Source organism: Culex pipiens, chromosome 1 (genome assembly GCF_016801865.2).
Source record: "Culex pipiens pallens isolate TS chromosome 1, TS_CPP_V2, whole genome shotgun sequence".
Classification (NCBI taxonomy): domain Eukaryota; kingdom Metazoa; phylum Arthropoda; class Insecta; order Diptera; family Culicidae; genus Culex; species Culex pipiens.
The window spans coordinates 19,437,957-19,462,377 of record NC_068937.1 but is presented as its reverse complement, the minus strand read 5'-3'; the positions used below and the strand labels follow the sequence as shown (position 1 = coordinate 19,462,377).

Here is a 24,421-nt window from a genome sequence, read left to right as displayed (position 1 = left end):
TTTTTGACTATTTATAATTCATTTCTTGACATTTATCTTTTTCATTATAGTCTTGTCTTTTAAGTATCTATATTGTGATTTTGTGACCACTTTTTGTTATTTTCTGCTAAATTAGTTGAAAGGTCTACGATTACTACTCTTATAATTTTTTCACAATAGAACCAATCTAGAGGTTTTTTTTAAAGAAGCTATTGTGTTTCATATGTTTATAGGACATATTAAAAAAAAACTAGCAATCTACTTCCGAGAAATAGGAGGAGACATTTATGAAGTTTCACGATTAAGAATTAGTGCAAGACAGTGAGCAAAAGAGCAAATCTCTCTCCTTCGCATTTTTTTTAGTTACTCCGCTTTGCTCCCATTTTCTCTTGCTCTAGAGTCATCGAAACAATTTGAGAAAAAGAGAGTTGCTCTCTTGCTCACTGTCATGTACGTTCGTCGAAGAATCACCGTTAAATCTCGTCACAAAAAGGTTTTATCGACATTTCTCGTTTGCGTGTATCGTTTCAAAACAAACTGATCGTTTCAAGTCAACCAAAGCCAGTGGGGAACTTTGTACCATCACTTGAACAAACATTCGCGTTGATATCCGATGAACTGTTCCTTCCTCGTTGACACTTTGCTCTCCCTCTCCAAAAATCATCAACCTGATAGTAGTCCTCGAGTTCGATCCGCTCTGCCCGACAAAAAAGCCCAGTTCGCGGGCATGCATATGTCAAAATTTATGACCCTCGATGCATTATGAGTCACCGGGAGCAGCTGCCGGGTCTTGCACGCCACGGATCAAGGTCCCCGCCCCGGTTTGTGACCAAAGAACTAAAGTCGGAACAAAAAAAAAACTTGTAGGCCGCACGACCGGTTCCCCGTTGGAGAGAGAGTGAGAGAGGTTCGTACCGCTAGGAGGAGAATAATAAATTATTTATTTTTCCTACTGGTGCCGACCCGGGCAGTCCGGGGTTCCGGAGTCCCGGAATGTTGTGTGTGTGTTCCTCTCGGATATTCCACCCAGGAGATTGTCGCCGCCATCGTTGAGGTCCTTCTACCGGCCTAGTGCTTCTCCGTACAAATAACAACAGCAACAACAGCAAATGATGAATAGAGAAATTTGAATATTTTTATGTCCACGTGGGAGGCCACGTGGCGAAGGTGGGGGGAAAAAATCCTCCGCCACTTGTATGGAAAGCAAGAAACAAAGCCTCTTCTCTCGTTCGACCGTTTCGACAAACGGGACATATGAATATCGTAATAGTTGCTAAATCTCTGACATCGGAGGGCCCTGAGGAATTGGGAACGGGTCCTCGGAGCAGAGGCCATCGATATCTCGGACTCGGTCGCGTTGGTGTGACTTTTAGACCGGGACAAGTTTGCAACCTTCACCTTTTTTGTTGTTGTTGCTGTCTGGAAGAGTTTTTGGAGCATAGAAAATGAATGATTTGAGAAGAGATTGTACCTGGATCGATTCTAATAACTGGTGTCTGGGAATAAGTTTTAAACTAAACTCAACTCAACTCAACTCAACTGCCCACCATTGAAAAAACGGCTAATATCCACATTTGACAAAAACGAGATATTAGCTCCAGGTGGTAGAGGATGTTCCAACGCATCTTCTGGAACTTGAATTTTACTGAAATAGTCTTTAGACTTGGCTGCCGATGCGAAAAACCAAACGGCTAATATGCCACTCTTATGGAAAATTGCCTTGACGGAGATTTTGTGACAAACACTAAAACGCGTTTTTCTCGGAATACTTGATTTGGCATAATAGCCGAATTTTCAAATATGGGCAGTCAACTCAACTCAACTCAACTCAACTCAACTCAACTCAACTCAACTCAACTCAACTCAACTCAACTCAACTCAACTCAACTCAACTCAACTCAACTCAACTCAACTCAACTCAACTCAACTCAACTCAACTCAACTCAACTCAACTCAACTCAACTCAACTCAACTCAACTCAACTCAACTCAACTCAACTCAACTCAACTCAACTCAACTCAACTCAACTCAACTCAACTCAACTCAACTCAACTCAACTCAACTCAACTCTACTCAACTCAACTCAACTCAACTCAACTCAACTCAACTCAACTCAACTCAACTCAACTCAACTCAATTTAACTCAACTCTACTCAACTCAACTCAACTCAACTCAACTCAACTCTACTCAACTCAACTCAACTCAACTCAACTCAACTCAACTCAACTCAACTCAACTCAACTCAACTCAACTCAACTCAACTCAACTCAACTCAACTCAACTCAACTCAACTCAACTCAACTCAACTCAACTCAACTCAACTCAACTCAACTCAACTCAACTCAACTCAACTCAACTCAACTCAACTCAACTCAACTCAACTCAACTCAACTCAACTCAACTCAACTCAACTCAACTCAACTCAACTCAACTCAACTCAACTCAACTCAACTCAACTCAACTCAACTCAACTCAACTCAACTCAACTCAACTCAACTCAACTCTCCAGCAGGTTTAACCAGAGCACTTCCAAACTTTCCCATAAAGACCAATAGCTGCTTTAACATTCCGCAAACGAATCCTCCTTTCAGCCGAACCAAATAAATAATAAAACATATTCCGGGTCAAACCTAGCAGAAACGCTAAGTGCCCTCCGGGGCCACAACAAGAGTGCCCGCAAAGAAAGCACCTCTTTTTGCCGAGATGTCAAAGTTTTCTGGAGACAAACTTGACTTACTCACCGACGCTGCCAAGTTTCGGCGTCGACAAACATGAAAGCAAAGTCCGAAGCTCTTCTACATAATGAATACGAGTGAGTTTTTGCGTTTCTTGCGAAATAAAATGACCAATGAAGCAAGGCCGCAACATAATTTGACCTGCAAACCTAACCTCAAAAAAGTTCCAAATTTGGCTTTTAGCGAAATTGTAAGGACAGTTCAACCTAAATCGCAAAAAAATGAACACAACTCCTTAACGTCTTCTTTTTGTCGAGGAGGTGGAGTCCAACCAGCCGGAACCAATCGGCGAGTCTGGCCAGCATGACATTAAAATATCTTTTTAATTTTTCCACCCAACCATGACGGTCGATGACGAAGACGCCCGCCTCGTACAATGGCGAATTTCCGCCGCCGTCAATGAACTGGAAAATAATTACACTTTATTGGACGGAAACTAAAGGGATGAAGAGTTCGGGGACCCACCGTCCCGAAATTGCACGTGTTTTACAAGCTTGATTGGGTTTTGGGCATCTGGCGAGTTCGGTTCTCAAGATTGGATTTTTTGAGGATGTGAACAATCTGGGAAGAAATTGAGGGGAAAATCACGGTTGCAGAAAGAATCGCCAAGGTTTTGAGCGGTCGCGACTTGACTTGGCGACTTGGAGGCTGGGTTTTAGTACAGAGGCAGCGAATTGATGTTTTATGAAGCAAAACGTGGTAAGTTGTCTTAAGAAACTCTTTAGAAGGATTATTTTTATTATGATTGACTGTTTGAACATAAAACTTAATTTTAGTACTAAATTATGATATCTGTCAATCACCAAAATTTGAGTGCAGAAATTTTCATAATTTTACAATAAATTATGCACTATTACAAGCTAGCACAGCTAGCAAACAAACCCTACTGTACTTTTACTCACAAATCTGTTCAGAAAACGATCCTTGAAATTTTTATTCTTAGTTAAATATTTTTATTAGCTATTTTTAGTACATAAACGGCACAACCTGAACAAGGCAAAATTGCGACCGAAATCACTGACAGATTTATTTGGCTGTCGTGTGAAGTCAAAGAGAAATTGAAAAAATCAGCTCAAATTTCAATAAAAAGCGGTTCATTGATTTTTAGTACTAAGCAGTTTGTTTAGTAGTATTATTTTCATTTAATTTCCTTAAATGTTTTTTTTTTGCCTTTTTTGGGAAAATTTAGGAACAATTTTAAAGGACCAAATTTGATTTTTTAAATACATTAAGAATCAGAATTTTGTAAATTAAAGACTGTTCAAAATTTTGTTAGACTTTCCTGTATCTGTAAATTAATAGTTTGATTATTATTAGTACAACGGGTGGTGCAGAAAATTTTGACTAATTGTCAAGCTGAAATCTTTGATTAATGCGGCATATCAAAGAACTTAATTAAGTTACATTCATTAGTTTAAACAATAATCAACATCAACAAAAATTTTAAATTGATTTTTAGTACAAAATATTGCTGCTTGCACGGTTTATGATGGGTTTAACTTTCTTGATTTTGAAAAAATGACAAAAATGACAAAAATGACAAAAATGACAAAAATGACAAAAATGACAAAAATGACAAAAATGACAAAAATGACAAAAATGACAAAAATGACAAAAATGACAAAAATGACAAAAATGACAAAAATGACAAAAATGACAAAAATGACAAAAATGACAAAAATGACAAAAATGACAAAAATGACAAAAATGACAAAAATGACAAAAATGACAAAAATGACAAAAATGACAAAAATGTCAAAAATGACAAAAATGACAAAAATGACAAAAATGACAAAAATGACAAAAATGACAATAATGACAAAAATGACAAAAATGACAAAAATGACAAAAATGACAAAAATGACAAAAATGACAAAAATGACAAAAATGACAAAAATGACAAAAATGACAAAAATAACAAAAATGACAAAAATGACAAAAATGACAAAAATGACAAAAATGACAAAAATGACAAAAATGACAAAAATGACAAAAATGACAAAAATGACAAAAATGACAAAAATGACAAAAATGACAAAAATGACAAAAATGACAAAAATGACAAAAATGACAAAAATGACAAAAATGACAAAAATGACAAAAATTACAAAAATGACAAAAATGACAAAAATGACAAAAATGACAAAAATGACAAAAATGACAAAAATGACAAAAATGACAAAAATGACAAAAATGACAAAAATGACAAAAATGACAAAAATGACAAAAATGACAAAAATGACAAAAATGACAAAAATGACAAAAATGACAAAAATGACAAAAATGACAAAAATGACAAAAATGACAAAAATGTCAAAAATGACAAAAATGACAAAAATGACAAAAATGACAAAATTGACAAAAATGACAAAAATTACAAAAATTACAAAAATTACAAAAATGACAAAAAAGACAAAAATGACAAAAATGACAAAAATGACAAAAATGACAAAAATGACAAAAATGACAAAAATGACAAAAAAGACAAAAATGACAAAAATGACAAAAATGACAAAAATGACAAAAATGACAAAAATGACAAAAATTACAAAAATTACAAAAATTACAAAAATTACAAAAATTACAAAAATTACAAAAATGACAAAAATGACAAAAATGACAAAAATGACAAAAATGACAAAAATGACAAAAATGACAAAAATGACAAAAATGACAAAAATGACAAAAATGACAAAAATGACAAAAATGACAAAAATGACAAAAATGACAAAAATGACAAAAATGACAAAAATGACAAAAATGACAAAAATGACAAAAATGACAAAAATGACAAAAATGACAAAATGACAAAATGACAAAAATGACAAAAATGACAAAAATGACAAAAATGACAAAAATGACAAAAATGACAAAAATGACAAAAATGACAAAAATTACAAAAATTACAAAAATTACAAAAATTACAAAAATTACAAAAATTACAAAAATTACAAAAATTACAAAAATTACAAAAATTACAAAAATTACAAAAATTACAAAAATTACAAAAATTACAAAAATTACAAAAATTACAAAAATTACAAAAATGACAAAAATGACAAAAATGACAAAAATGACAAAAATGACAAAAATGACAAAAATGACAAAAATGACAAAAATGACAAAAATGACAAAACTGACAAAAATGACAAAAATGACAAAAATGACAAAAATGACAAAAATGACAAAAATGACAAAAATGACAAAAATGACAAAAATGACAAAAATGACAAAAATGACAAAAATGACAAAAATGACAAAAATGACAAAAATGACAAAAATGACAAAAATGACAAAAATGACAAAAATGACAAAAATGACAAAAATGACAAAAATGACAAAAATGACAAAAATGACAAAAATGACAAAAATGACAAAAATGACAAAAATGACAAAAATGACTAAAAAGACAAAAATGACAAAAATGACAAAAATGACAAAAATGACAAAAATGACAAAAATGACAAAAATGACAAAAATGACAAAAATGACAAAAATGACAAAAATGACAAAAATGACAAAAATGACAAAAATGACAAAAATGACAAAAATGACAAAAATGACAAAAATGACAAAAATGACAAAAATGACAAAAATGACAAAAATGACAAAAATGACAAAAATGACAAAAATGACAAAAATGACAAAAATGACAAAAATGTCAAAAATGACAAAAATGACAAAAATGACAAAAATGACAAAAATGACAAAAATTACAAAAATTACAAAAATTACAAAAATTACAAAAATGACAAAAAAGACAAAAATGACAAAAATGACAAAAATGACAAAAATGACAAAAATGACAAAAATGACAAAAATGACAAAAATGACAAAAATGACAAAAATGACAAAAATGACAAAAATTACAAAAATTACAAAAATTACAAAAATTACAAAAATTACAAAAATTACAAAAATTACAAAAATTACAAAAATTACAAAAATTACAAAAATGACAAAAATGACAAAAATGACAAAAATGACAAAAATGACAAAAATGACAAAAATGACAAAAATGACAAAAATGACAAAAATGACAAAAATGACAAAAATGACAAAAATGACAAAAATGACAAAAATGACAAAAATGACAAAAATTACAAAAATGACAAAAATGAAAAGTATGACAAAAATGACAAAAATGACAAAAATGACAAAAATGACAAAAATGACAAAAATGACAAAAATGACAAAAATAACAAAAATGACAAAAATGACAAAAATGACAAAAATGACAAAAATGACAAAAATGACAAAAATGACAAAAATGACAAAAATGACAAAAATGACAAAAATGACAAAAATGACAAAAATGACAAAAATGACAAAAATGACAAAAATGACAAAAATGACAAAAATGACAAAAATGACAAAAATGACAAAAATGACAAAAATGACAAAAATGACAAAAATGACAAAAATGACAAAAATGACAAAAATGACAAAAATGACAAAAATGACAAAAATGACAAAAATGACAAAAATGACAAAAATGACAAAAATGACAAAAATGACAAAAATGACAAAAATGACAAAAATGACAAAAATGACAAAAATGACAAAAATGACAAAAATGACAAAAATGACAAAAATGACAAAAATGACAAAAATGACAAAAATGACAAAAATGACAAAAATGACAAAAATGACAAAAATGACAAAAATGACAAAAATGACAAAACTGACAAAAATGACAAAAATGACAAAAATGACAAAAATGACAAAAATGACAAAAATGACAAAAATGACAAAAATGACAAAAATGACAAAAATGACAAAAATGACAAAAATGACAAAAATGACAAAAATGACAAAAATTACAAAAATTACAAAAATTACAAAAATTACAAAAATGACAAAAAAGACAAAAATGACAAAAATGACAAAAATGACAAAAATGACAAAAATGACAAAAATGACAAAAATGACAAAAATGACAAAAATGACAAAAATGACAAAAATGACAAAAATGACAAAAATGACAAAAATGACAAAAATGACAAAAATGACAAAAATGACAAAAATGACAAAAATGACAAAAATGACAAAAATGACAAAAATGACAAAAATGACAAAAATGACAAAAATGACAAAAATGACAAAAATGACTAAAAAGACAAAAATGACAAAAATGACAAAAATGACAAAAATGACAAAAATGACAAAAATGACAAAAATGACAAAAATGACAAAAATGACAAAAATGACAAAAATGACAAAAATGACAAAAATGACAAAAATGACAAAAATGACAAAAATGACAAAAATGACAAAAATGACAAAAATGACAAAAATGACAAAAATGACAAAAATGACAAAAATGACAAAAATGACAAAAATGACAAAAATGACAAAAATGACAAAAATGACAAAAATGACAAAAATGACAAAAATGACAAAAATGACAAAAATGACAAAAATGACAAAAATGACAAAACTGACAAAAATGACAAAAATGACAAAAATGACAAAAATGACAAAAATGACAAAAATGACAAAAATGACAAAAATGACAAAAATGACAAAAATGACAAAAATGACAAAAATTACAAAAATTACAAAAATTACAAAAATTACAAAAATGACAAAAATGACAAAAATGACAAAAATGACAAAAATGACAAAAATGACAAAAATGACAAAAATGACAAAAATTACAAAAATTACAAAAATTACAAAAATTACAAAAATTACAAAAATTACAAAAATTACAAAAATTACAAAAATTACAAAAATTACAAAAATTACAAAAATTACAAAAATTACAAAAATTACAAAAATTACAAAAATGACAAAAATGACAAAAATGACAAAAATGACAAAAATGACAAAAATGACAAAAATGACAAAAATTACAAAAATGACAAAAATGACAAAAATGACAAAAATGACAAAAATGACAAAAATGAAAAGTATGACAAAAATGACAAAAATGACAAAATTATAAAAATTGTCAAAATTGTCAAAATTGTCAAAATTGTCAAAATTGTCAAAATTGTCAAAATTTTCAAAATTGTCAAAATTGTCAAAATTGTCAAAATTGTCAAAATTGTCAAAATTGTCAAAATTGTCAAAATTGTCAAAATTGTCAAAATTGTCAAAATTGTCAAAATTGTCAAAATTGTCAAAATTGTCAAAATTGTCAAAATTGTCAAAATTGTCAAAATTGTCAAAATTGTCAAAATTGTCAAAATTGTCAAAATTGTCAAAATTGTCAAAATTGTCAAAATTGTCAAAATTGTCAAAATTGTCAAAATTGTCAAAATTGTCAAAATTGTCAAAATTGTCAAAATTGTCAAAATTGTCAAAATTGTCAAAATTGTCAAAATTTTCAAAATTGTCAAAATTGTCAAAATTGTCAAAATTGTCAAAATTGTCAAAATTGTCAAAATTGTCAAAATTGTCAAAATTGTCAAAATTGTCAAAATTGTCAAAATTGTCAAAATTGTCAAAATTGTCAAAATTGTCAAAATTGTCAAAATTGTCAAAATTGTCAAAATTGTCAAAATTGTCAAAATTGTCAAAATTGTCAAAATTGTCAAAATTGTCAAAATTGTCAAAATTGTCAAAATTGTCAAAATTGTCAAAATTGTCAAAATTGTCAAAATTGTCAAAATTGTCAAAATTGTCAAAATTGTCAAAATTGTCAAAATTGTCAAAATTGTCAAAATTGTCAAAATTGTCAAAATTGTCAAAATTGTCAAAATTGTCAAAATTGCCAAAATTGTCAAAATTGTCAAAATTGCCAAATTGTCAAAATTGTCAATATTGTCAAAATTGTCAAAATTGTCAAAATTGTCAAAATTGTCGAAAAACGAAAATGACAAAAGTAAGTAATTAATTTCCCAACATTGTTAAACTAATCTCTAAACAACTCGAAAACGACGACCCCACTGCGGCTAGCCAAGAGTACCAAAGTAAAGCACTCTGTCCCAAAACGATACTTCACGGCAAACTTTCCCACTTTTGACGAATTTTGCCACCAATAAAAGTCAAACATATGCTCTCGACGGGAAAACTCCAACCATGCACAACAAAAGTGACACACTGATGACGGTGCGAGGTGCGGGTGCAACCTTGCTCGTTCTGTGATAAGTATGGTAGCGGGACCTTTTTTGGACCTATTTTGATTCTATTTTCGTCATAGTTTGATTGTTTTTTTTTTAAATTGAACTTATGTGAGTCTATTTTGGTCTTATGCTGCTCCCATTTTGGTACTAGTTTGAACCTATTTTCGACCTATAATGGATAAAATGATTAGTTCTGAAAAAAAATTGGAAAATTGTTCAACAAACTTTAAATTCCAAAACTAGCCCCACAGTTCCACTGACTGAGAAGCCGTTGCCACCAGCCCTCTTCCCAAGCCGGCGGGAGAAAGTTATTCATATTTCACATAACTCAACTATAGCCAGCATACCAGACCACGTGGCATCGTCGTCGTCGCCGCCATCATCGGTTCGAAAACGGATCATCAGCGATGCGTTGTTGCGTTTGATCCCGAAACGTCCGCACCCCCCACACCACTCTTCCCTTTTGGAAAATTTTCCGGCGGATATTTAGAATGTTTTCTCCTCGCGCAACCTCCCCCTGCCCTGTGTTAAGGTGCATTCTCTTGCCATTTCAGGGGGGGGCGGAAAATCATTTCAATATTTTATGTAACCTAACCTCACCTTCCAGGCTCCGTCCGGATGACGTTCTGGCGTTCCAGGGAATATCTAGCATTTTGCCGTCGTTGGTGGCCGGAAGTAGTCGGTTCCCGCGGGTCGAAGGCTCGATGACGAAAGTTTGCAAATTTCATGGTTTACGTTAAATAAATTACCGGGCTCGCGAAAGCGAGGAAACGAGCGCTGCAGGCTTTTGTGCGAGGAATGACAGCTGATGAAGGAGGGATTCGGTTTTGGAAGAGCTTATCGGGGCGGCAGGCAGCCAGAACGTTTGTTTACCTTTTTTGCGAACATTCAAGAAGCTGAAAAAAGGTTTTTCCACCCCTGCGTTTGACAGATGCTTACCTTTAGTGTTGTGAACCTTGTCATTATTCAAAGCATCAGTGTAAACAATGCTGAAGGTAAAGCCTGCTCTACAACAGGAAAATCGCAGGATCGCTGACGCAAGCGCAAGTTTTGAGCACATGCAAATCAATCTGATCTTCTATAATGTATGAAAATTTTCGCAGGATTTCTACGTTGACAGTTCCAAATAAGAAATCACAGCAACCAACGCAGCTCATTGTAGATACTGCAAGCAAAATTCTCGTTTATCCAAGACCAATTATTTCTGAAAATCGTTAACTCAGTTTTTTTAATCATAATCATATATCATAAGTAGAGTATTCGCTTTTACTCAGTTTGAAGTAAATTCTTCTAATAATTGGCATTTTTCCTCAATTCTGAGTAGGTTCAAAGTTAGGGGAAAAGGCAGATCATACGAAATAAAAACGTAAATATATGAAAATCTGGATCTGAATATTGAAAGATCCGATCGATTTGGTGTCTTCGATAAAATTATAGATTACAGTCCTGACTCGATTATCCGAAGCCTCGATTATCCGAAGTTCCGATTATCCGAAGGTTTTTATGGGACTTCGAATAATCGAATCACGAACAAAAATTTGTTTCGTTTTTTTTTCATTTTCATGTTTTTAACATAAAATTTGAGTTCTACGACCCAATTTTAGTCAAATTTGAGTTGTTTATTGCCTTTTAAAAAATAAAATACATTTTTTCAATATTGCATCACCGCCATTTTGGCCGCCATCTTGGATTTAAAAATTCTAAAAAAATTAAGCGTAGTTTAGGGGTCATACCTATGCTGAACAATCAAAAATTAGACAGCGAAAAAAAATTTTTTTTTTCGTGATTTCATTATCCGAAGTTTTGCTTATGATTAGTGATATTTTTCCGAGGCCTTCGGATAATCGAGTCTGGACTGTAGAATTATGTCTGTTCAAACAAAAATAGAATTGAAAAAATACCCTTTCCCTTATTTGACTTAATTTTTTTCAATAAAAGTTGGATTCTCAAAATAAGTAGTAATCTGTTTCCAGAAAAATGATTTAAAAAAATGGATTAATGGGAGCATTCTTTTATTACGTAACGCAAAAATTTGGATTTTTAGACCCCCCCCCCCTTCGTAACAAAATTTCCATACAAATTTTAAAAATGTTGTACACGGCCTCCGACCCTCCTTCCCCCACAACTACGTTACGTTATAAAAGAACGCTCCCTTATTGAAAATTATGAAAATGCGGTCGAAAAAAATAGACTTTTTATTGTCCGTTTCTCTCAAAAGTACACGCCGCGCGGTATTTCAGAATGTGTCGCAGAAACAACAATGCCATGTAACTCGAAGAAGAAGATCAACAACAACAAAACGCGCAGTATGGGATTTGCCGAAAGTGCGGCGCGTCGTTTCGAGGCTGGTATGCCGCGTGTCTTTTTCGGGAATACGCGCAATAACTTTTGAAAAGGTCTACAGACAACTAATTTTAGATAAATTTCTTCATTTCATATTTCAGACCAAATTTTAAATTTTAAAATATTTTTTGCTAAAAAGACTTAAAAATTTCACAAAACTTTTATTTTTCAGTATTGAAAATCGAATCAATTGTATCGAAATATCTAATTATGTTAAGCTTATAAAAACTCATTTTAATCGTTTGGAATTTTTGTTTGGCTGTATCTGAGAAACTCATTGCCCGATTTTCATAGTTTAAGAGTAAAAAGTAAAGGAAAATTTTTCAGTTTTTTGAAAAAAATCAATTAAAAAATTTCTTTCTTTTTAATTATTATAGATTTTTAAGCTCAAAAATCCTTAAAAAAACGAAAGTTTATACCTAAAAGTATGTAACTTGAAAACGGTACATTTTATCTAAAAATTGTGTACTTAATTTGGCTCGCAAATATGATTTCGCTTTCAAAATGATCTTACATAATTTTTATGTCCAAATTTTCAATATTTAAAAAATAAGCTATTTTTCTAAAATCAAATTCAGATTCAGCACCATCACGCACTTTGACTTAATAGATCCCTGAAAGAAATAAAAAAATCGAAATTAAAAATACTACGTAATTTGGGCATTTCATCTTGAGTCATTTTTTATCTAAAATAGAATTTTCGATTTCAAATTCAATTAGGCTTTTGATAATGTTTTTTAAATGTTTTATCTGCCTTTAAAAACACAATTTTTTTTTTTCAAAATAATCATGTTTTGGAACCAGAATTAGAATCAAAATAATACTATGGCTCAGGAAATGTCTTTCTAGTATCAAAACATATAACAAAAATCAAATAAAAAAAATGCGATTTTTGGGATTCCAACGATGTAATTTTTAAAATCGGATTTTTGCCGCGTACTATATTTTCTGAAAAGTCCTAATCATAACCAACAATCCTGCCGAAGACACCAAATCGATCAGAAAATCACCAAGGTTGTTAACGATAAAATTATCGAGGTTCGATAACGATAACGATAAAATCTATCGTTATCGTTATCGTTATTCCGATAATTCTATCGGCGATAATTTTATCGACGATAATGGACGATAACTTATATTTAATATATTTCTAAAATTGACCAAAATCAGCCAGATTATGTTGAATTTTCAAGCTTCCTCCTAGTAAATTTTTTTTTTTTGATAATATTGTAAGTTTTAAAATATAAATATAAAGAATATCACAATCAAATCCTTTTTGCTCTAAAGTAATGAACAGCAATTTTTGGGTGCGCAAAAATTTGTGAACTTTTTCTTTGAAAAACATGTTTTGGGACACGAAAAAATGAGTTTCCCGGTATATATCAACGAAATAAGCATTTATATAGTTGATAACAGATATGTTAACGTATATTCAACAATTTCTATTGATTTTTGACAGACTTTGTTGCCAAATAGTCCAAATAACTATCCTTTACTAAATTTACAATTTTCTCATAGAAAAATCAAACAAATATTGGAATGTTGTACACCAAATTGTTGGAAATAATTTTTCTCATCCGAATCCGGAATAAGTTTTGTAAAAATGTTGATTTTGAAGGTAAAAACACATTTTTTCGAAAAATCATAGGTTTACGCTTCTTGTTCATAGGTGACGAAATGTGTTTATAGCTTTGCTGCAAATCCTCTATATTATCAAAAACATATCAATATAGTGAAAGCTTGAAAAGTTTAACAGGATTTGGAATCGATTAGTAAATTTTTGTAAGATATTTGAAATGAGTTATCGTTGATTATCGTCGTAGGGATTATCACCGATAGGATAATCGAATGTTCAGAAAGTAAAAAAATACAAAATAATTTATCATGAATGGAATTCAGACAAATTAAAACAACTTTTCAAGTAAAATCTTGATTGATTTGTAACATAATTCCGGTCATATTTTTTTCAGTGCACTTCAAATGGAAAAAATACCCAAAAATTCCAATTGTTCTGAGTTATTCCAATTAATTATTTATAATCATCATAAAAAAGGCTCACCAAAGTGGTACCAAAGCGGATGACGCGGTACCAGTTTAGTTGATAGGACCGAAACCTCTCCGGAGTGCAGTTCCTGACTGGTTTACTATTTAAACAATGAATATTTCAGTCAAACCAAACTGGACGTCGTTTTTCCTAGTTTCTTGCAGACCAAGAAGCTGAACGGTAAGATTTTTTAGGCAATGTGGGGTCAAATTTGACAGCTACACGGCAAATGACCTTCACCAACAAAAAATGGGTAAATTTGCACGTTACGTTGCGTACTCAACTTTGAGTTGCTTCATCCGGACAGTGTTGCCAGCCGACCCCGCTACCTTTTCCTTTCCCCCCAACTCAACGGAAATAAATTGAAGTCACTTGAGAAAGCGGTTGGCGCCAATGATGATGAGAGAAGGAGAAAAAAACATCGCAAAAGTTTCACTGAAAAGGATTTACAAGTTGCTTTTTTTCGCGCTTTGCTTTCTCTACAAGTGTGTATTTATTTCTGCAAACTGGCAAACAACGTTGTGTGCAAAGTGGTCCTCCTGCTGCTGCTCTATTCAGAAATAATAAATAATGAAAAGCTTTTGCTCAGAGACTCCAGCGCTTTTCAGGGAGTCATGTTTTGGTTTACAAGTGCCACTTGTGGCGGGCTAAATTAGCACTTCTTGGTTCCCGAAAACAGCCAGGTGCGCTATTGTTTAATTAAATGAATTAGTAACAAGGGTTGGTCCGAGGGAGGGTCCGGGGGGTCAGATAGCCGTGTTGAAACAGACGGTCCGAGGGTCTTGCCGCAATTAGTCCGCTGCCTGCTTCAGGATGGTGAAGTAGCTGTAAGACGCTCGGAGAATCTGGAAGAATAAAGTCAAAGACTTGGTTGATGTTTTGTTTGTTTCTTTGATGAGAGATTTGGGGTTTCAAAGAACTGGCAACAATGGCGCTAAGCTGTCAAACGGGGGGTGATTCAGCAAGAGTCGTGTGTTGACTGTTCTTTGAAAACATTTCTTGAAGACAGGGATTGAATGACAGTCATTTGATGACAGACAGTTGACGACAGTCAGTTAACGACAGTCGTTTGACGACAGTCATTTGACGACAGTCATTTGACGACAGTCATTTGACGACAGTCATTTGACGACAGTCATTTGACGACAGTCATTTGACGACAGTCATTTGACGACAGTCATTTGACGACAGTCAGTTAACAATAGCCATTAAAAAGCTGACAGTTGACGACTTTCATTTAAAGACCGCCATTTGTCGACAGACAATGGACGAAAGTCAGTTGACTATAGTCGATTGACGACAGTCAGTTGATGACCGTCAATTGATGACAGCAATTTGACGACAGTCATTTAACAACAGTCATTTGATGAAAGTCAGTTAACGACAACAAATTGACACCAGTTAATTGACGACAGTCAGTTGACGAGTAGTCATTTGACGACAGTCAGTTAACAACAGCCATCAAAAAGCTGACAATTAAAGACTTTCATTAAAAGACCGCCATTTGACGACATAAAATTGACAAACAGTTGACTACAGTCGATTGACGACAGTCAATTGATGACAGTCAATTGATGACCGTCAATTGATGACAGTAAGTTGACGACAGTCAATTGACTGTAATCAGTTGATGACAGTCAGTAGACGACAGTCAGTTGACGACAGTCAGTTAACTATAGTCGATTTACGACAGTTATTTAACAACAGTCAGCTGATGGCAGTCAGTTGACGACAGTCGGTTGACTATAGTCGAGTGACGAAAGTCAAATGAAGACAGTCATTTGACAACGGTAAGTTGACGACAGTCAGTAGATAAAATTCAGTTGACGGCAGTCAGTTGACGACAGTCGGTTGACTACAGTCGAGTGATGAAAGTCAAATGAAGACAGTCATTTGACAACGGTAAGTTGACGACAGTCAGTAGATAAAATTCAGTTGACGGCAGTCAGTTGACGACAGTCAGTTGACGGCAGTCAGTTGACGACAGTCAGTTGACGACGGTTAGTTGTCGACAGTCATTTAACAACAATCAGAGGACGACAGTCAGTTGACGACAGTCAGTTTTAACGATAGTCGGTTAAAAATTGACGCAGTCGGTCAACGACAGTCAGTTGACGACATTCAGTAAACGACATTCAGTTGATAACAGTCAAATGACGACAATCAATCGATGTCAGACAGTTGACGACAGTCGGTTGACGACAGCCAGGTGACGACAGTCAGTTTGAACGACAGTCAGTTTGAACGACAGTCAGTTTGAACGACAGTCGGTTACCGATAGTCAGTTGACGCTAGTCAGTTGACGACAGTCAGTTGACGACAGTCAGTTGACGACAGTCATTTGACGACAGTTGACGCCGCCGTCGAATCATCTTACCGCAATGAACGTATCCAGCGACATCGACACGATGAACGCCTTCATGATCCTCGGCTTGATGCTGCAGCAGATGAGCACGAGCAGGTTGCGGTTCACCTTGGGCGGGTAGTTGTACCAATCGTTGGCGAACGCCGACTTTGACAGCTGGTCACTCTGGTGCTGAATCTCGTTGGCGTGCCAGTAGTACAGAAACAGGATCGCCGTCATGGTCATGATGTAGCACACGTCGATGAACACCTGCACGGCGGAGTCCGTGACGGACGCTTCGAACAGCAGCGCGCACAGCAGAACCGAAAACACGATAAAGTCCACAAAGACCGGCCCCTGGATCAACGACTCCAGCTCGCCGGTGTACTCGTGCAGCTTGCGTTGCCGCTGGACGCACTCGATGATCAGCTCGCGACGCGCGTTCAGCCGTTCCTCCTCGGGGTCTTTCAGCTCGCGGATCAGGCGACCGCTTCGCATTCCCGACGTGACGTATCCGTCCAAATGGCGCAGCTTGTGGTTCAGGATCGTGAGCGCTGCGCGAACGTACACCATTAGACTGACGATGAACACGTGCCAGCACGGTACGATCAGCTGTCCCACGTACATGATGTACAGCTGGACGGCGTAGATCGCACCAAAGTTCTCCTCCTTGTGTCCACCCGGGTACCAGGACCGCAGGATCATCGGAGGTTCGACGCGCTCCGCTTCCGGAACGCTGCAGTACTCGATCAGCGCGTAGACGCACATGGTGTTCGCCGTAACCAGAGCGCAGATCCAGAACACCGCCGTCAGCCGCTTCATGTAGCTGACATTGTCCCAGAAGATCGCCTTCTCCGCGGGCGTCCCGTAGTCCAGAATGTGCCGGACGCCCTCGTCGGCGAACTTGATCGCGTTGTTGAACCTGGCCCGGTTCCAGTAGAAGTGAAAGATCCGCAGGATGATCGTCGTGAACAGCAGCGTTGTCGCTGCGTTCGCCGTCATCTCCCCAATATCGCCCCAAACCTGCACCAGGTCCACGTACTGGGTCACGTTGAACGCCAGCATCGAAGCCGTGAAGCACACGCCCCGGAAGCAGTTCAGCTTCTTCAACGGCTGACTCTTGTACAGCAGAATCCCGTAGTACTTCAGCCCGTTCAAGGTCAACCGCAGCAACGGATTGCTGTAAACGTCATCCTCCTGGATCCACTCGTCCTTCAGCTCCATCACGACTTCAACTGGTCCGCCGACAGCCCAAACCCAACCCTAAATAGCCGACGGAACCGCAATTATCACCCCGCCAATTATAATCGAATTACGACGATGTCTTTGATGATGACTCGAAACCCCTGCTCAAATATTCATCAGGGAATCGGTTCATCTGTCAAAGCAGGCTCTGTGTTTGCCGTCGTTACACACCAAAGCCTACTCCGGACGCAGCCTGCTGAGACTAATCGAACCTGACCGGTAATCATTGCCTGTGAGCCTTCTGCAAGTGCCAATTGTCCTGCAGAAATGGAACTCGGTATTGACGTTCATTTACACCCTATTATCCTTTGGAAGGTGTTGTTGACAGAACGAAATGGACAGCAGTCGGAAGCTGCGGGGGGTTGAGAACTGCATGCCGGATGTCCAGTGATGCGTAACGTGTGTTTATTACAGAGTGGTTACGAAGAATTGCAGATGTTCGTTGACGCAGATTGGGCTGGAAATTCACGGGACCGGAAGTCCAACTCTGGCGTACTGTTGCAGTTCGGAGGAGGACTTGTCGCATGGTGCACAAGGAAGCAAACCTGTGTGGCGCTGAGCTCAACCGAAGCAGAGTTCGTTGCCCTAGCTGAAGGATGTCAGGAGCTCATCTGGACCCGCAGATTGCTAGAAGAAGTTGGAGAGGCAGCTCTTGGACCAACCAGGGTGAACGAGGACAACCAGAGCTGCATCAAGTTGGTGGAAAGCGACAAGATCGAGCGACGAAGCAAACACATCGAGACGCGCTACTTTTTCGTTCGAGATCTGCAGGAGAAGGGAACGATAAGGTTGCAGTATTGCCCCACGGAGAACATGCTAGCTGATGTGATGACGAAGCCGCTTGCAAGGATCAAGTTGGAGAAGCTGCGTTCGGCGATTGGGATTCGACCGGATCAGTTCGAGGAGGAGTGTCGGTGCAAGTAGGCGTCCTGATTGAGGACCCAATCGTAGTAGACGTAATTGATGAAGGAAAATAAAATTATCATTCTTGTTCAAACCACTGAGCTGAGTAGTTTACTTTTTACGAGCTCTACCACAATACTTGAACCAGGTCAAGTTGGGTTTCTGAAGAGGTGTGGGTCGAAGTAATCTTCAAGCTTGAATCGTTTCTTGAGTTGAGGTTGATTTAATTTGAGGTTAGCTTCGGACTGGGATTGCTTTAATTTACAGCAGTTACTGTTGATTTTTTTAATCAATAACTCCACCCCTGCTTTTGACAGCTTTAAATTTGCAGCTGTCAAACGCAGAGGTGGAGCCAACTCAAGCAACAAAAAAACATAAAACATGTTGACAGTTAAAATCAGCACTATCAATGTCACGAAATTTGTTATTAAAATGTGATACCGCTCGAACAAAAAAAAAGGTCCCCGTTTGAAATTGTTTCAAACGGGGCTCCCTTTGATCTGATCCACGCCGGGTGACGTTCCCTAACCTCACTCGCTTTTGGAAAATCGGTGGAGAGAGGGAAGGCCCGAACCCCGGCATAGTTAAGTCTATTATTACACAAAAATGGTTCGCGAATGCGTGACCTCGTGCAGCGCGATGCAACGCGGAATTTTAGGTTAGAGGGGTCAAATGGGCCGCTGTCAGAGTGACGTTTCGAGTGGAAGTTTGCTGGAAGAACTGTTTGTTTACGTTTCAAATTGCGTCCGTTTGAAAAGTTAATTGAACAAATCCACCTTCAACTGTCAAATGCGTGGTACAAATGTAAACAATCAGCTATTTTACCCAAAAATCCCACTAAAAGAATCCCTTCACAATCGCGAAAGCCCAACTCCGCGCGGGGATAATCCCCGCCCAATTGTGCCACTTTTGTAGCAATTTAGTAATAAACAACCGAGGGGACCCCTCGTCACACGAGGGGTACTCCAACGCGCGCTCCTTCTGGATGACGCGATATTTAATATGTCGATCCGGAGCGAGTGCCACTTTCAATATAATAATTTGAAACAATGGCCCCCACCATTGCGTGCGGGATTGGCCACTTGGGGACAGGGGTTTGACAGACCAACGGGGGGCGACTCGTTGAGTGGCCCCGTCAAATTTTCGGCAAGACCACGCTCCATTGACCGGACGATTGGCTTAAAAATTGAGCCGCGGGAAGCCCATCGTGGAAAAAAGTTGGCGCTGGAAAATTCCCGTGTCCACACAAGATTTTGAGGAGGAGGAGGAGGTCGGGGCCTAATTCGGACCGCTGGGGGACCAGAATGCCCTCTTGCGGAGGCTTGGGTCAAGTTTCGAGGGGAAAAAGACTAATTTTAAAGAGTTTTTCGTTGAATAAACTAATACCAATCATTCAATCAATTTTCTTGAAAATAAAAACACTGCGTACCCCTCGGCTGTCAACATGACAGCTGTATCTGTCAAATTTAAGACGAAGTTAATCGTTTGACATGTATAGCGTGCGACCCAGGGTGAGACAGTTCAATTGTGTTGTTTTATAGCAAAAAAAAACCTTCAACTGTCAAACGTCAAAACGCCCCCCAAATCCCCCTATTAGAAACAACACTGACAACCAGCCCGACAAAATCCGAGGCGCCGATTAACGAATCAGGCCCCAAACGAGAAGCAAAGTGCTCATCGTTATCCACTTCTAACCTCACTTTTGTGACGAACTCCGCTCCCCCCTCGTAATTGAAAATGTCGGTATCAAAATTTTATTAAAATTCAATTGATTTTATGCATCGTTCCTCCCGCGAGGGAGCGAACAAAAGTGGTGGAATTGTGCGTACGCCGTCGTTTTTTGTTTGCTGTCAACAGACCTGTGAAAAGAGCGAAAAGTTCGGAGAGTGGGACTGTCACTTTATGGCACCTTTAGCTGAGGTTTGGTTGGGGTTGTCGAAATGGTTTGTTGAAATACCTCAAAAATGTTTGAAGATATAAGTTTGAAGGTTGTTAAAATTATGGCAACAATTTTGACAGCTGATGTCAATCAGTTTCAGTAAAAAATAACACTTGCCACCGTTTTGGTCAATTTTTCATATTATGGCTACAGTTTTGACAGCTGTCACATTTTTATAACACTTGAAACTCAAATTGTGGAATAGTTATTTAAGTTGTGCCAAAAATGTTGACAGTTGTTTTTATTATTTATAGAACAAATTTGCAACGAGGAACCACCCTAACTTGCCCGTTCCCCAAATTTCCGCGACGCACTGACATTTAAAATGAATTGTACTATCAATTTCTGATTAAAATTGTATCACGACCACTTGACCAGCTTCACGCGTGGCATCAAGTTTATCGCACTCTCTTGAACCGCGCGAGCGGCCATTATGGCACCGGTGACGTTTCGTCGCCAATCCCGTTGATCGCATTGTGACGAAAATTGATTTGGCGCTTTGCTCCGGCGAAATCCATCTTAATGCCATCGTCAATTATTACCCCCGTTCGGAGACTCCAAAATTACATCAAAGCGTCCAGATTGAAAGGCATTGAGCAGATTTTCCTCCCCCTATTGAACCACGCGTCGCATAAATCTTCATCTCCTCGCGGGCCCTTCCGCACACTGGACGTCCAGGGTTAATCGATTTGCACACCGGAAAGACACGTCCAGCCGGGGGTTCCCAAACTGTCAACGGAAGCCATAATGGCGGCGAAGCCGCGTTCGAGCTGTCAAACTGACAGCGCGTGCCGCGCCATTATGGCGCGCGCCTGACAGCTTCGGAACCGCTGGCGGCCAGCTCTTGCGCCCGGAAGTATGAATGCAAAACAAGATGAATGACGATTACGACAATAATATCGGGTCGGGGAGACTAACGCCGAGGTCGGGACGTGATGTGTTGGGGAGTGTTTTTCTTGTGCCCCAGAACATCGCCGTCGTCGGGACTCTTTAAGAAGAAGGAAAGTTGTGTCGGTGTCGCACGTCGTCGTCCGATGAAGTTTATCAATTTTACTTCTCAGCAAAGCTTCCAGCGGCTGCCGGTTGGTGTCGCTGCTTTTCCGAATGATCGATTTCTTCCGAAGCTCGTTAGTGTTGGAGCAGGAGTGGGGTTGGCCCGACGAGCGGTCTGCTTCCGGCTGTTAGCCGGTGAGCAGCGCAAATGTCACGTAGTCGGGGCTTGGACTAAATCTGCATCTCGGGTGGCCGACTTAGGCAATGCATCACGTGAAGAGCTTTAAAGCAGTCGTTAGGGGGCGAGATTTGATGAGTTTTATGGCAGGGCTAACTTCAACCTAAGCTTATGCTGACCTTGACGCGTAAACGTCATTGTATCAATGTTTACATCGATAGAGGTAAGCTAGTGTCAAACTAGCCCAGAGCATGAATCATATAGGTAATTACCAAGGACGCAATTAGCTATCGATCTAAAACCAATTCCCCGGAATCAAATTTGAGCAATTACTCTTGTAACTTTGACTCCACCGATGACCTAGCTATCCGGTCACATGGCTGCCGGGCAGGCAAATCCGGATTGCAATATTAATTTGCCGGATTACACGCAGCCAAGTGTACGTGCGACCAAATGGCCAAACGAAATGATAACAACAGCTCCGACCTCCTTCTAATAGCCGACCAAGACCAAGAACCGACCAGCAAACGTCCACCCGGGGCGTCCCGAAGGTGTATCTTGGCCAGCATAAATCATAAATAAATCATCAATCATGGTTTTAATTTAATTTTACTTTATGTAACACTGCACATCGAAAGTTGGCCTGCTTCTTGCGGGAACGTCCAAGAATTTGCACGGAAAACGCGAAATCCTCACCTTCGAACTACCCCCCGTTTGACAGGTCGCGCGAGCGCCATTATGGCAAACTGACAGCGGCTCCCCATTTTATGGCAATTTCGAGCTTCCAGTGCCAAGAAACGTCGCATCTTGCCAGACTCTGGCCAGGAATCTCCCGACAAGAGGGGGAAGAAAATCGGTTTACAGCCCGGCTCGTAACAACGCAGGACTAGGCCAAACTCCTGGCGAGAGCCAGAATCCGGAACAACAGGCCCGGCCACAAAATATTCAAACAATCTCATTTTGCCTCCGCAAGTTCTTCGCCCCTCTCGAACGTCTTCTTCCCGGTGTGAGAATCAATAATTGAACTTTGAAGATAACTTTTCTCGTGCCGAACATTCTTCCCCTCCCCTCCGAGAAGTCGGGGTTCTTCTTGGCCACAACGACGAGGACGCACAGTGTTCAAGTGCAAGTGCAAGTAAGCAACTCAGACTTGGAAAAAACAATAACAACAACATTAGACTTCTTGTGGAAGAAAAACTCGATTTTGCCCACCCCCTGGGTCATCATCGAGGGGTCTGACGTTAGCCTGTCGAACGGGATGATAGCCGGCAGCCCGGACATGAAATTCGACAGGAAGTTGGACGGAATTCTTTCTTCGACCCCCTCCATCTGGAGGAGCGGGTGTGGGGTTGTGTTGTGCACACAGAAGTTGTTATGATTATCCGATTTACAGGATGACTCGGAGAGGTCCCATAAATACTCAAATAAATGTCACTTGTATGGGTTTACGGTTCACCGATTACCGGGGTCCGGGGGAAAATGTTTGGGCTGTTTGAGATAAGATGGAAATCCAGTTGGGTTCAATGCAAAACGAAACAATACTTAAAGCAAGAAAAAAAATGATGTCTTTTCCCTCGTTTGACAGGTTGGCAAGCACTGATTTCTATTCCAAAATGTTGACAATCGTTAGCTACTATTTTCCTTCTAATATTAGTTATAAACTGATTCAAAACGGTCTACACAACTAGAAATTACATGATTGCATTAGAAATTGTATAATTTTATAGCAGAATTTAGACTCTCACTTTTTGACATCACTTCCGTACCAAATCAACTTTAAATTTACTTATAATGAAATTTAATATAAATGATCGTTTTATCAAATTCCTCGTTATTTGACATTTTAAGTGAAAAAGGGTAAATATTTATGACGTTAAACCCCTACGTAACGTTATATTTGAACGGCCCCTTGCACAATTATGTAAAAAAAATCTTTTTTTCCACAAAAATAAAAAATATGAATAACAATTTTGCAAGATAATTTTCAAATAATTATTCTTGCACAATTTTCATTCATATTTGTTTTTTCTTTTGTAAAAAAAAAAACATTTTTTTACTACAAGATTACCCCTTGGTTTGACTAGATGGCGGCAACTTGCGCTTAATCGCTTCATATGTTTGTCAACAAAGCTGTGGATGGTGAGACGAAGTGGAGAGGGGAGAAGTTTTGACATTTTGCAGCCCACCGGCTGTTTTTCCGGTCGTTGAGTTTGTCGAGTTTGTCTAGAAAAACGCTATTTTTTCGATATATTTAAAACATAAAATGCCATCTTTTCAGCAAATTCCAGAAGAGGCTAAAAAATCTTAGACCAAGTTACGACTTTTGAAAAAAAAAATAATAAAAAATTTAAACAGGTCAAACAAAATGGTAAAGTTTTTTGGGTAGTTGCTTAATACCTGGGTGCTGAAAAGACAGAATGCGTAACGTGATTTTCGAATGCTCCCTACTGCTCCTCACTACTACAACTGCACCACAGCTGTAAACATAAACAAAGTAGAAGGCTATGTTCAAGCTCAAGCGTGACATATTTTTTGCTGCTGAAGTGACTTGTTTTGAAACATTTTGGATCTGTTGAGTTTTTGCTGAAAAATTAAGTGCTTCGCGCTTTTTTTGTTCGTAGACTAAACGATGGGCGGCCAAAAG

General features: G+C 37.2%; 1 protein-coding gene across 1 annotated transcript; it reads right to left on the bottom strand.

The window, feature by feature from the left end:
• Nucleotides 1-14,725: 14,725 nt before the first annotated feature.
• LOC120415599 (odorant receptor 56a-like) lies at nt 14,726-18,066 on the bottom strand. The gene is made up of 2 exons (XM_039577192.2): nt 16,553-18,066; nt 14,726-15,020 (listed from the first exon to the last, which is right to left on the bottom strand). The coding sequence occupies exons 1-2, from the start codon at nt 17,741-17,743 to the stop codon at nt 14,967-14,969; spliced, it is 1,245 nt and encodes a 414-aa protein (XP_039433126.1). The 5' UTR covers nt 17,744-18,066; the 3' UTR covers nt 14,726-14,966.
• Nucleotides 18,067-24,421: the final 6,355 nt, after the last annotated feature.

Excerpts from the sequence above, each read along its gene's own strand:
- LOC120415599 (XM_039577192.2), bottom strand. The coding sequence starts at position 17,743 with ATGGAGCTGAAGGACGAGTGGATCCAGGAGGATGACGTTTACAGCAAT. Across the intron at positions 15,021-16,552 it reads CGCTGGATACGTTCATTGCG|ATTCTCCGAGCGTCTTACAG; the intron begins GTAAGATGATTC and ends TTATTCTTCCAG.